Here is a 14,834-nt window from a genome sequence, read left to right as displayed (position 1 = left end):
TTGGTTTTTAAATTTTTTTCTGCAGAGAAAAACATTATCTCAGAATCAAAAAAGAATTATTAACGAAAAAATCTCGTTTTGTTGATTGTACGTGTTTATATAACCCGACCATAATTATAATCATCCAACTCGCAAAAAGATGGCAAATTCTTTATCCACATTCTTCCAAATAACCAGAACTTCTAAGCCACTGAACTGATATTTTTCAAAATGCGAATGCATTTAAATGTTCCCTTTTTATACCGGTCAACATGAAGGTTCGAAGACACTTCCCAATGAAGTCGTGAAAGTATAAAATATCTTTAAGCTCTCATAGCAACTGCGAAGGCGCGAGCCATCTTTAAAACTAGACCTACACCGAAAAGTCAAACCTTCTTCTTTTCTCTTTTGCCGTTGCTCAGCTGACGTCAGCAGGTTCTTCACCCTGCTAACTTCTCTTCATTATTAGAGGTCACCTTCTCGCTTCTCGAGAAAGCAAGCAAGCAAGGCATATCCAACAAGCAAGCGCTACGTATCTAGACTCCGGGGCGGTCGGGAAGGCGCGGCTTATGATTCAAACAGGTTTCTCAGAGAGTGATCTTTTTTTTTTCTTTTATTTCAGCTTATTTGGCGATGTTCCGTCTTTGCTCATGCGTTTAGTTATACCGAATAATCGTTACAGAGTCAATAAGTCTAGGGGAATATTATGAGGGGGTGGGTGGGGTGGGGATCTCTAAACTATGCTTTCAAAAGACCGCCAAGGTGGAGAGGAATTGTGGTGCATTAGACGCACCCTTCTAAAAAACGCTGTAGGCTGATAAATAATACAATATTACGCTCTATAAAGTACACATAGACTCACTCTCTCTCTCTCTCTCGCACACACACAAACACACACACACACACACACACACACACCCATATGTGCATGCACGTAATGTGTAAATGAGTTCCAAGTGTGACGGAAGTTACGAGACTGAAAAATTCCAATCATGTTCTCGCCCGAGTTAGTCATCCCACTTTTCCCATAAATTGATGATTTAATTAATAAAGGGAATTCACTTGAATCACCCTTGATGGGCGTTGATGACATTAGTGACTTCCTCTCTCTCTCTCTCTCTCTCGTGGGAAAGGAAGATGATGATGATTATTATGATTACGTCATCAGAGTTCTGACATCATCTATTATGCCCTGACATTTTAATATAAACGAAAGGTTAATTAATGTGCAATTTAACCAATGACAGTTGGCTGATGACAATTATTTGCTAGGTGCTTGAGTTTTATTATTATTATTATTATTATTATTATTATTATTATTATTATTATGAGAAATAAGGTTCCAATAACAAGATATTACTGGAACCAGGAGAGTTCACACCCAGACGATTTTTAGAAGGCTTTGCTAATTACTGTTTGAACACACCCTTAGGGGCCATAGGCCTACAAAAAAAAAAAAACCTTATTTTGGCCCGAATGCCATTAAATCAAAGCCTCATTTAAAAGGTGAAGCAAAGTTTCTTTCCTATGAACCGATAGATTCCATGAAACACGAAAATGGCGTCATCAAAAGGGAAGATCAACTCTGAGAGGGTGCTTTAAGGATGAGGCTGTAGGCCTCACACCTCTCTTCACTCTGTAAACAACCTCATTCGACTGACTATCAGGTATACATACACTCCAAATCGGTCAACATATTTATTGAGAAGCAATGTTATCACATGACAAGGAACCTTAGATTTTAAATAGCACATTTGCTTAGTAAATCTGCAAGTGAATAATGAAATGAGAAAATTAATAAAATATTAAAAAATACTAAATAAAAATTAGGAGCAGAATAAAAACAGTCTGAATATTGGTTTACTTGAAATCCAAGATGGCGGACGAGCTACAAAATCTTTGACATTTCAAGACCATCTCATTCCTCTTAATAATCTCCAAAGTACATCAGTTATTAATTCTCTAAGACCAGATTCTTAAACAGAAAGAAATAAACAACAAATTATATATATATATATAAAAAATCACTTATAAACACTCTCAATTCCTCCAGCATCAAGTTAATTGTTTGTTTCTCTCTCTCGTCATCCGTACGATACGCGTATCAAACGGCGTCCGGTCGATACCCGTACCAAACGCGTTCCTTCCTACACGCACCGTCCGGCAGCCTGGAACCGTGGACCACTGACGTCGTTGGACACGCATGCGTAGACTGTCCCGCATGTTCCCAGCATGCCCCAAGGACCCCCGCATTCCTCTCCCTGGCCCTGCAAATGCATAACGGGTTTTCCTCAGTGGTGGTGTGGCGTTCGGAAGGGGGGAATTGCTTGCATTGCAAACGTATTGGCATGTATTGTAACAGTTTTGCTTGCAATGTGACTGTATTTCCAACCAATTTAAATTTTCTAGGATACACAGATTCATTTGCAACATAACTGTATTGCAAACCAATTAAAATTTTGTGTTATTAGGAATTTTGCTTGCAACTTGACTGCATTGCAAGTACACTGCAATGTATTGTAATTTTATATTATACACAGTTTTGCTAATTTTGTATTGTACCCTGTTTGCTAGCAAATTAACTGTAGTGCAAGCACATTGTTATGCACTGCAATTTTGCATTATACTCCATTTTGCAAAATAACTATTGCAAGCAAATTGCAATAAGTAGCAATACAGTATTATGCGCAGTTTTGCTAGCAACATACCTGTAGTTCAGAAAATCGCAATGTATGGCAATGTTGTATATACACAGTTTTGCTTGCGACATAAATATATTGCAAGCAAATTGCCATGTATTGGTACACTCTATTATACCCGCCTTGTCAAATGTAGGACTGAAACTGACTGAAAATATTGTTAAATATAGCGTATTGGCTTAGTTCCATTAATTCAAAACATGAAAATGAAAACTGCAATAAAAAAAGTTTAATGAAACAATAAAAATCTTATAGACCTACGATGGCAAGGTCTCATCTGAGATTCTCCCACTGGTCTAGACTCGTCCCCAACTGCTAATCAATGCCTTCCACAGGTGTCTTACCTTAGCGCAGGTGTCACAGCAACCGCAGATGTCCTTGACGACCCCGTAAGGACACTCAGCTTCTGTCAGCTTGCCCCTTGGACAACCTGACCCGTCAAGGGAACATGGGACACAGGACAGGCCGTGGCTAGTACTAGAAAGAATTCAGAACAAGGGTACACAAGGAGAAGAAATGTAAAAAAAAAGTGTGTACAAGTAGGAGGAATTAACTTTGGAAAGTGGAACTGACTCTGGTTTGTTCCAGGAAGAGTTGTAACTTCCTGTTTTGTATCTTTGAAATGAATTACAAAAGGAAATTTGAGTATTTGTTGACGTCCATGTTGTAACTCCAGGTTAGGCCTACTGTCATAAGAACATTTGGTTTGAAAGCAGAATTTTTCAATAGACATTCTTATAATAAACTTTCCAATTATCGTTTATGTGTTGTTTCAATCACTCATGAAGGCAACCTGTCATTAACTGCCAAAGAAAACTCGAAGAAAACTGTTTTTACCTTTAAAACGTGTTTTTATCAGAATTTATACACCCTACCCCATAAACTTCAGTATAATAGATTTTGATGCTGCTTTTGACCGAAGAAAAGTCTTGTTTTAAATTGTTTTCTTGACTTGAAAGGAAGATACAAACCGTGTTAGATTCTGGGTAGAATTTAATAATCATTTCACGCCACGTGGCTTCATGCCACAATCCGGTTATGTCCGGAAATTTCCACTTATAATTCACACTTATTCAGCGTTATAATTATTATCATTCAATATATACATTATACAACATCAAAACGAACAAAACACAATAATGTCATGTTGACAAAATCGCTTACCTCACTGCGAGAGCGCACAAACCAATGAAGATCGCAACAGCCTTCATGATGACTGAAGAAGAAGAAGAAGAAGCCACTTTGTAATCTACGATGCACACGAGTCGGCTGTCTGTCTCAACTCTTTCTCCCTCTCTCCTTTTTCCTAAGCTATCTATATCTCAAAGAGCCGCGTTTGGGGGTCCCTTTTCACACCGGGCTTCGGTTGGAGGATCACCTATCTCAAGGGCGACTTAGCATCCACTGGCTCGAGGAACTGAGCGCGTCTAGTATTTATGGGTGGTGATGATGATGCTGCCGCATGCAGCTGGGTAGCCGCCGTCGAACAGGTTTTAGGCCGATGTTGCTCATCTGCTTCTTATTCTTTCTCTTCTTCGTCAGAGATTAAAAATGGGCTTTCTTTTGAGTGACGGCAATGCTTTTTAAGGGAGACATCCTTGTGCGTGTTTGAGAAGACTTGCAGAGTCGCTACGAGGGAAGGGAAAGGGCAGTTTTTTTCTATGGCGGGTAATGGCTAGGCCTATTAATCGTATCGTGGTAAACATGTGCATCACCCTTGGGGATGCCGTGAGAACAGACTGATTAACTGATTGCTGGACTGATACACAGACTCATGGAGGACGAAACTATCGGCTTAAGTCGTTTAGAGTCTATTTAACTCATGTTCAGACGAGAGAATGCCCACAAACATCGAATAACAACAAAGATAAAGTGTGGATCTGAACGAGGTAGAGTGAAGCCATAATCAGGACATGACGTGACGTACCAGGGTGACCCGTTCGCTTCGGATTGCATTTGTTTGTTTTTATTTTCTTATAAGCCAAGAAAACAAATCGAATAGAGATTCTTCTTCTTTCAAGAACAGCTACAGATGCCCCTTAACGCATTAAGCTTATAATACCCAACTTGAGATTGATTATTAGTCTATAAAAGGCAAAAACTTAGGATAAGTTCCTTCCTGCTCAACCACTTTTATTTCAATTTATGCCTCTTCGCACTTTTTTTTTTTTAATTTCATCCCCCTTTTTTATACCTCTTTTATAATATTTAGTACCCATGTCCTGTCGTGTCAATTCGGCACGAGAGAGGGGGACGGGGCCCTCTCGGGTGTCCAAGGGGAAATCTGACGCAATTCGGTGTGACTGAGTCTACAACAGCAAGAGAATCGCAGGAACTAAATCATTCATATTTGGATCTAATTTTTTGTTTATTTTGAGAATTTTAAAAGTTTCGTGCATTTCCTTAGTAGGACTACTTTTAAGAGAGAGAGAGAGAGAGAGAGAGAGAGAGAGAGAGAGAGAGAGAGAGAGAGAGAGAGAGAGAGAGAATTTGCTCCTTGCTTAAACATTGGGAGATCAGGAGACTCCACAACCGCACTAAGAAAACAATTGCACATTTTGGTCGTAGCCAAAATGAAACTCCTAGCAAACTGAGCAGTATTAAAGAGGTTTAACATATTTTATACAGTAATATACCATAATAGTTTTATGAAGCTGCTACAAAGGCCACGCCACTTGTAAAGTGCACTTGCGATCAACTACACATATAGTACTAGAGTCTCACAAATTCCAGTACTATAGGATTGCACAACTCAGCAGGAGTATCTAGTTCGTCAGTCTTCTAAAAGAAAACTTAACTTATTTCATCCTGAAACATTTCCTGACAATCACCAACAAATGAATTTCTTGTTTTATATAAGAAGACTGAATCAAAATGAACTCCTAACCACAGGTCTGATTCTCAAAATATGAAGTTAAAGAATTCTGACGTAATTCTCGTCTCGTGACTTGGGTCTGTTCGAATGATAAAAGGAAAAGGTATAACTTCAAAATCTGCTAAAATCACGTAGGTATATAGGCCTACCGCTCATTAACGTCTAGACTGAAATGATGAGTTTAACGTAGGCCTAAGGTGTAAGTACTCACAGTGACAAACTTTAAAAATCTAATGTGTGCAACCAAAGCAACTCAAGGAAAAGTCTTCTTCTTCTCAAATCCTTCGGAAAACCAAACTCCTGTTACGTCACACTATAATAGAAACGCGTAACTGTGGAACATTTAAATAGCTGTCGGCGCGCCTACTTGCTACAGCGCGTCTGAGCGCGCGTAATCTTCGCAGTTTAAGAGAGTATAATTCATAGAGCTTTGGTTTTTCCTAAGCGTTTTGGAATGAGCGTTCTAAGCTCCACAACTCCTTCCTCCTGTCGACCGTTTTTTCGAAAGCACAACACGGCTTCTAGATAAGTAGTCTCTACATATAACGTCCGCTAGCGCAAACGATTAGTACCGCTGGACGCTAGCGCAAACGATTGCGACCGAAAGCTAGCGCAAACGCACGCTATATGCAATCCTCTGGATCGTATTTAGCGGAGCAAAAAACCAGAATAGTCATCCGAGGAACAATATTTTTTTTATCAAAAATGAAAGAAAGATGGAAGTCCAGCATCGTTTGTGGTTTCAACTGAGGCGCCGTTACAAAGACAAAGCCTCTACCCTTAACCTAGGCCTATAAGCAAAGAGGCTTTGCGGACATCTGGAGAATTCCGCAGAGAAAATATACTAAAATATACTTAAATATACTTAAATATACTTAAACAAGTGCAGCCGAAGTGAAATAGAACGAGCGAGGGAGCCGTTTCATGGCCAAACCCAGGCCAAAACCATCACTACAATTACTACTACTGTTCCTGGAATACTCTCAACGGCTCCTTTACATGTTCATGGTTTATAAACAGAAGCCTTGAAATCAGCTGGTTTCTTCATGCGTCTAATGACATTAAACACTGTTAAACCAGTTTGGGACTTAAATCTGCAATTGAAAACATTGTAGTTCCTTTGATATTGTGACTTTTACTGAAGATGCTGCTGTTTTCACTATCAGATACCATAAAAAGTTTGGCTAAATTTGTAAAGTTTTTTCCAAGCTGACATTCTTCCATAAGACACCTGAATAGTTTGACATTGTAGGCCTATGGAGATAAAAAAAAGTGTCTATATTTGTGTTTTTTAGGCTTATGCGTGTCTATTATACTAATTAAAGTACGTTAAACGTTTTGTGATATATATATATATATATATATATATATATATATATATATATATATATTATACACTATGAGCTGAAATATAGCATTAATACTAATATTCAATATGAATCACAAAAATTTTGACTTTTTAATTAATATAAAATAGACGCACATAGGCCTAAAAAACACAAATATAGACACTTTTTTTTTTATCTCTATAGACCTACAATATCAAATTGTTCAGTTGTCTTGTGGAAGAATGTCAGCTTGGAAAAAACTTTTACATAAATGTGTATGTGTATATATATATATATATATATATATATATATATATATATATATATATATATATATATATATATATATATATATATATATATATATACACATACATACATACCCAATTCAGGTACCCGAACAGCTGAAAAATAAGAAAAACGACAAAATATTCATAAAGTTCGTTTTCTATGCGACCCACAGCCTACCCTGACAACCAAGTGAATCATTCTTTTGCGAAGAAGAAGAAGAAGAAGAAGAAGAAGAAGAAGAAGAAGAAGAAGAGGAAGAAGAAGAAGGAGATAATCGGTTACCTTCCTCCTACAACGCACACTTGTCCTTCATGGCTTGCGAAACTCAAGAAGGAACAAGGAAATGATTGAGAACGATTTGATTAAAACGTGTACTAATGGATAGGCTTGTATCAAGGATCTCTCTCTCTCTCTCTCTCTCTCTCTCTCTCTCTCTCTCTCTCTCTCTCTCTCTCTCTCTATATATATATATATATATATATATATATATATATATATATATATATATATATATATATATACTGTATATCTCACCACTAGCTAAGCCTATAAGTCTAACATCCCTAACTGTACCTTGCTAAATGTCCACCAAAAAAAAGAGTGGGCTAGGCCTATAAATTTAAAATCGATCAATCAATAAACAAAAACATGACAAAGAATCCCACAGATTGAATATAACTACTTCTTTCTTTTTTCCGTAAAAACAGAAGACTCTTTTACGAAAAGCAATACGTATGAAACAGACAAGTTTCCCAAAGGTGACCTTCAGATTAGTGCATAGCCTAGACGTCGTTGTTAGATACGAAGAGAATAAAAAATTCAATCGCATTAAGATTCGCTCCGCTTGCTCCCAAGTTACCTTACGTCATTCTGCCGTTTGAAAAATGTTGCCTAACGTCAATTTCCAACATCTTTAGAATTTTTTGTCGTTACGTATGAAGAGAATAAATACGTTTACGATTTCAGTCAGCGTCAAGTTTCATTTTAACATAGAAGCATAGACCTATGCTCCAAAGTTCCTTGCGCTTCGCTTGACCAAGTTATCTTACGTCAATCTGCCATTTAAACGTTGCCTGACGTCAATTTCCAACATCAATAGACGTTGCTGATGTCAGATATGACGAGAATAAGTACGTCTTAGATTCCAGTCATCGTTAAAATTTCATGTCAACGTAAAAGTATAGACTTATGCGCCTAATTGTTTAACTTTATGCGCATCTCGGAATGCATTGTTTTGGTGGATGCGTTTGCTTCGGCTTAAGAACGTTGCAGTCATGTTTTTCACTCGATAATACAGACTCATGCTGTCATATCTGTCTATTTAAGGTTTATACTAGTAAATAATAATTTTACAATCTAATTCACCGTTTTTAACCAAAACGTGACGGTTTATCGTGTATAAGTGACTTTGATAGAGAAGAAACACCACTTCATGACGTAAGGCGCGGAACTGTGACTATACGAAAACCCCTCTATCTCTGGCTTCCTAATAGCGAAATTGCTTTCCTACTTCATACGTTCAAGAGCAACAGAGGCCAGTGGGACGGGTAGCCTGAAGAGAGAGAGAGAGAGAGAGAGAGAGAGAGAGAGAGAGAGAGAGAGAGAGAGAGAGATTATGAGCCTTGATAATCAATTTTCATCGGCCTAAACATTCCCCATAACATCTTGAATGCATCTTGACGTCTTACAAGCACCTCGAAATCATCCCAAAAAAAGCATTACTGGGCAAGTTGTTAATAACAACAGTGAAAATAACACTGATCCTATATTAATACAAAAAAACAGTACAATAACTGTAATGTTGACGTGTCAAAACTTCGGTATATGGTCTCAAGTGTACAATGCAAAGGGGGAAAACTATGTCATTTTTTCAAACGGGACTGATCATCGCACTCAATATTGCGGATCTCAAAGGCAAGAATTGGGGAGACATGGGAAAATTCAGCCACAGTCAAGGAATTTTTAAGAAGCTCTCGGCCAAATGAACAGGGAGTTGAGGGAGCGGGTGGAAACATGGCGGCCTCAGCAATACCTCAAGGGAGTAAACGGTATCATGGAAGCCTCGGTAGTACCCGGGGGAGTATACAGTATTGCGGAAGTCTCATGAGTACTCCAGGGGAGTAAATATTATTGCAGAGGCCTCAGGAGTACTCTGAGGGGAGTAAACGATACTGTGGAGGCCTTAAGAGTACTCTTGGTGAATGGCCAATAATGCAGAAGCCTCGGGAACACTCCGGGGGAGTAGACAGTATAGTGGAGGCCTCAGGAGTACTCCAGGGGAATCAGCAGTATCACAGAGGCCTTAAGAGAAGTCATGGGGTTAAACATTACCTCGCAGACCTCAGGAGTACTCCGGGGGAGCGGACAGTACTGCGGAGACCTCAGGAGTACCCCAGGGAGGTGACTGGAACCGGTCTACAAGTATAAAACTTGCCCCTCCCGAGGGCGTGGGTACTTCATATCCTGTTGGCCGGATTATGCTTGGATTCTACTCCTAGTGCGAACGTAGCCGCAATGGGGAAGAAATGAATATTAGGTAGATGTATATACGTTCCATGGCTTTATAATTCCATTAATTTCGATGACGTTTTGATTCCATTTGATTTTCCTAAATCAATTTTGACGTCTAACATTCCTGCCACACTCTTTCTCTTCCGCGATTGAGAGAGAGCTTTGGCAAAGGAAGAAGAAGAAGAAGAAGAAGAAGAAGAAGAAGAAGAAGAAGAAGAAGAAGAAGAAGAAGAAGAAGAAGAAGAAGGAGAAGGGACATATAGGCTTCAGTAACTGAGGTCATGACTTTAGTGATACAAAGTGCCACAATTCCAGGATTTCCAGTGCCAGAAGAGATGAAGACGAAAGGTGGTCCACAGGAATCATAATAATGTCTTTGAAGAGAAGAAAAGGTAAAATATATTTGGAGAATCGGGTCGTTTTGATTAAGTAACAGAAAGAAGTGGTTTCAAGAACATACCCCTGACGCCATTGGCTTTAGGAATATATAGGCCTAGCAGCATAGGCTTCAGAAATGTAATTCAAAGAACGTATCCCTTGCACCACTGGCTTCAGCCTAACAGCTTAGGCTTCAGAAATGTAATTCTTGCAATGTTGACCTCAAAATATAATCCTGTAAGTTATAATCCAGAGAACTGAAAACTTGAAGTCTGAGGGAGCTTTTGAATCTCAGCCTTGGAGCCTAAATTTTCAGTTTAGCATCCAAAGTAAGATTATACACACCTCAAATACGACACGTATAAATTGAACCTTTCATTCAGAGTTTCACACGAATGTATGAAAAAAGTAAACAACATTATTTGAGGAATGCATGAAGAAGTAAAACACCATTATTTGAGGAACCAGTTTAACTTAGAAGCTAGACAAAATATTTCCCAAATCTCACTGACATGCAACGCGTATCTGGCCACGGCTGACCGAGAATCTTTTCCTCATTCAATATTCATCTCACTGCATCCCCAGACTGATGAGTAAGCGAACGTACATTATTAGCAGAAGGACCCTAATCACGTAGTAGTCTAATAAAAGGTATATATAAGTTATGAGCCATCAAGGTAACCTTGAAATGAGTTGAAGGCCAACAGGTATCTGCGAATCAACATGATTCTCTCCCAACGGCTACATGAAAGATTTATGTGTTTGGATCGTATTCCTTTTCTTATCTGGACACTATTTTTATTCACCTATTCATTTTCTTATGTTTTCTTGGAAGAATGACGTTTCCAAAATCCTTCATTCCAACTTAAGGCTAAAAGTCAAACGGCGAGGACACCAAGAATCGACCTTAGGTACGCCAGGACTACTTCATTTTTTTCTTTTATTCTATCCAGTTCTTAGAGACGGGTTCCTTACCCCTTATATATAAAAGGTTTGGTTGGTCGTGGGGCGAGCCAGTGTTTCCTCGACTCCCTTGGAAGTGAGACATCTCGATTTTAGCGAACTTATTTTCCAGTTTTTTGGGGGAAAAATGAATCGGTTCAGTTTGATAGCTGTGGCTGTGTTGTGTTTTGCAGTAGTTCAAGGTAAGTGATTTTATATATATTTTATATATATATATATATATATATATATATATATATATATATATATATATATATATATATAAATATATAAATATATATATAGTCAGGTGAATGTGGTCATAGAGAGAGAGACAGAGAGATAGAGAGAGACATTAAAGACCAACTGTTTCCTTTTCAGTACGTGGGGTCTCTCCTGTCCTTGTTGGGATGCCAGACCCAACTGCAGGGAACTGAGCGACTCCGTTTGTCCTTATGGCTTGACAACAGACGCCTGCGGTTGCTGTCCAAAATGTGTCAACGTGAGTTCTGACAATTTTTCTCTTTATGAGAGTTTCTGGAACTTTTCTTAAAGGTTCTAACACTTTTTAAATTTTTTCTAAAGTTCGTAACACTATTTTTTTTAAAATTTCGAACACTTTTATGTTTCTACCACCTTTTTAAAACTTTCTAGATTTTTTTTGAAAATTTCTAACACTTTTTTAAAGTTCATAACACTTTTTTTAAAGTTTCGAACACTTTTTTAAAGTTTATAACACTTTTTTAGAAGTTTCTAACACTTTTCAAAGTTCATAACACTTTTTAAGGTTCTCAAACTATTTAAAAGTTTTTAACACTTTTTAAAGTTTCTAACACTTTTTAAAATTTCTAATACACTTTAAAGTTTCTAATAATATTTTAAAGTTTCGAAGACTTTTTAATGTTTCTAACACTTTTTTTAAAGTTTCTAACACACTTTTAAAGCTTCCGACGCTTTTTAAAGTTTCTACTAGTTTTTATTAGTTTCCAACACCTTTTCTTGAACGTTTCTAACAATTTTTAAAGTTCCTAATTATTTTTAAAACTTTCTGAAACTTTTTAAAAGTTTCTAGCACTTTTTAAAGATTCTAACACTTTTTTAAAAGTTTCTAGCACTTTTTTCTAAGACTTTAAAAGTTTCCAGTATTTTAAAGTTTTAACACTTTTAAAAGTTTCCAGCACTTTTAAAAATTTTGAACACTTTTAAAAGTTTCCAAACTTTAAAGTTTCTAACACTTTTTTAGTTTCCAGCACTTTTTATTTAAGTTTATAACACTTTTCTAAAAAGTTTCCGGCACTTTTTTTGAAAGTTTCTAACATGCTTTTTAAAGTTTCCAGAACTTTTAAAACTTTCTGACACTTTATTTGAAGTTTCCAGAACTTTTTAAAGTTTCTAACACTTTTAAAAGTTTCCAGCACTTTTTGAAAGTTTCGAACACTTTTTTAAAAAGTTTCCAAACTTTCTAGCACCTTTTTAAAGTTTCCAGAACGTTTTAAACTTCCAGCACTTTTTTAAAAGTTTCAAGCACTTTTTTGAAAGTTTCCAATGCTTTTTTAAAGTTTCCAGCACTGTTTAAAGTTTCTAACACTTTTTTAAAGTTTCCAGCACTGTTTAAAGTTTCTAACACCTTTTTAAAAAGTTTCCAGCACTGTTTAAAGTTTCTAAAACTTTTCAAAAAGTTTCCAGCACTGTTTAAAGTTTCCAACACTTTTTAAAATTTTCCAGCACGTTTAAAGTTTCTAACACTTTTTTAAAGTTTCCACCACTGTTTAATGTTTCTAACACTTTTTTTAAAGTTTCCAGCACTGTTTAAAGTTTCTAACACTTTTTTAAAGTTTCAGCACTGTTTAAAGTTTTAACACTTTTTAAAGCAGAACTTTTAAAGTTTCTAACACTTTTAAAATTTCCAGCACTGTTTAAAGTTTCTAACACTTTTCTTAAAAGTTTCAGCACTTTTAAAAAAGTTTCTAACACTTTTTTTTTTAAAGTTTCCAGCACTTTTTTAAAGTTTCTAACACTTATTTTTTTCAAGTTTCCAGAAATTTTTAAACTCTAACTTTTTTTTAAAGTTTCCAAATTTTTTTTAAACTCCTAGCACTTTTTTTTTTTTAAAGTTTCCAGCACTTTTTTTTAAAGCTTCTAACCCCTAAACTGGAATAAAAAAAACCGTAGTATTCTTTGATAGTACAATAATTTGATGTTACAGTGGGACAATAATTTCGACTGGAATTATAATTTCGGCTGGAACAATAATTTGACTGGAACAATAATTTGGACTGGAACAATAATTTAGACTGGAACAATAATTTAGACTGGAACAATAATTTAGACTGGAACAATAATTTAGACTAGAACAATAATTTAGATTGGAACAATAATTTCAACTGGAACAATAATTTAGACTGGGACAATAATTTCGACTGGAACAATAATTTAGACTGGAACAATAATCTAGACTGGAACAATAATTTAGCCCGGAACACAAACGTACATAGGATTTTTTGATTCTAAAGAACACTGTCCAGCATTAATTTTCTATCTTCCCAGAAAACCATTTATACCTAAAAAAACATTTTACTGAATTCAAATACCATTATTACACCCTAAATTCAGTGACATAATCCAAAGGAAATGCTTTACCTAAATCAAATAAATCTTATTGTCTAAAATATTAATCTCAGGCTAAAAAAATATGAGGGATTTTTCAATTAGCCTTCTAATCCTATTTCAACGCAGGGTCCCGGAGAGGAGTGCGGAGGCCCCTGGAGGGTCCACGGGCCCTGCCCTGATGGATACGCCTGCGTGGAGAATCCCGAGGGACAGAAGACGGGAATTCGGGAGATATGTAAGAAGGCAGAGAGTGCCGGGCCCCAGTGAGATATGTGTCTTTTTTGTTAAAGGTCAATAAAATGTCCTTTTTTGTAGTACTGTGTGTTTCATGTTCCTGTTGATTCAATGTTGGTTTAATATTTATATCTTCCGGATCAAGGTCAAATAATGACCTCTTAGCACTGCACCTTTCATAAATAAATAAATAAATAAATAAATAAATAAATAAATAAATAAATAAATAAATAAATATGTATATATATACATAGATAGTGCATGTATATGTGTATATATATATAGTATAAATGTATAAATATGTGCAGTAAAATACTAAAGAATATGAAATATCAGTAAATGTATATATATATATATATATATATATATATATATATATATATATATATATATATATATATATATATATATATATATATATATATATATATATATATACAGAATATTTAAAGTACTAAAGAATATGAAATAAAAGTAAATGTATATAAGTATATAATAAATAAGCATATACATAACAGGTAGAAGGAAGAACAAAAATGACAAATAACAAACAAACGCATGAATACAAATAATTACCTAATAACTAAAAACTGTCAAATGGTGATGATTTTTCCCATACGCTCAAACGCGTATTTATAAAAACTCGTATTTCAATACACACACACACACACACACACACACACACACACACGCTCGCACGAGAAAAGAATATTGTCTCTTTCTTATGGAACAGAAATAGTATTATCTCTCACTGAAGGAAAAGAAACAGTATTTTTTTTTCTCTGGGAAGAGAAATAGTATTATATTTCTCTTATGGGAAAGAAATGGTATTATCTCTTGCTTAAGGGAAAGAAATAGTATTATCTCTCTCTTAGGGGAAAGAAATAGTATTATCTCTCGCTTGAGGAAAAGAAATAGTATTATCTCTCTCTTATGGGAATGTATTAGTATTATCTCTCCCTTAAGGGAAAGTAATAGTATTATCTC

General features: G+C 36.0%; 1 protein-coding gene and 1 long non-coding RNA gene across 2 annotated transcripts; one reads left to right on the top strand and one right to left on the bottom strand.

Moving 5' to 3' along the window:
- Positions 1–1,663: 1,663 nt before the first annotated feature.
- On the bottom strand, positions 1,664–4,089 carry LOC136839981 (venom protein 302-like). The gene is made up of 3 exons (XM_067106258.1): positions 3,843–4,089; positions 3,023–3,155; positions 1,664–2,246 (listed from the first exon to the last, which is right to left on the bottom strand). Exons 1-3 carry the CDS (start codon positions 3,887–3,889, stop codon positions 2,127–2,129), a joined length of 300 nt encoding a protein of 99 aa, XP_066962359.1. The 5' UTR covers positions 3,890–4,089; the 3' UTR covers positions 1,664–2,126.
- Positions 4,090–11,377: 7,288 nt separating this feature from the next.
- Positions 11,378–13,927, top strand: LOC136840481 (uncharacterized). The gene is made up of 2 exons (XR_010853614.1): positions 11,378–11,505; positions 13,740–13,927. It is a non-coding gene; the product is annotated as an uncharacterized lncRNA (long non-coding RNA).
- The last annotated feature ends 907 nt before the right edge of the window (positions 13,928–14,834 follow it).

Source organism: Macrobrachium rosenbergii, chromosome 7, assembly GCF_040412425.1.
Source record: "Macrobrachium rosenbergii isolate ZJJX-2024 chromosome 7, ASM4041242v1, whole genome shotgun sequence".
NCBI lineage: Eukaryota > Metazoa > Arthropoda > Malacostraca > Decapoda > Palaemonidae > Macrobrachium > Macrobrachium rosenbergii.
The sequence above is the reverse complement of the archived record's forward strand: the minus strand, read 5'-3'. Positions and strand labels throughout refer to the sequence as shown.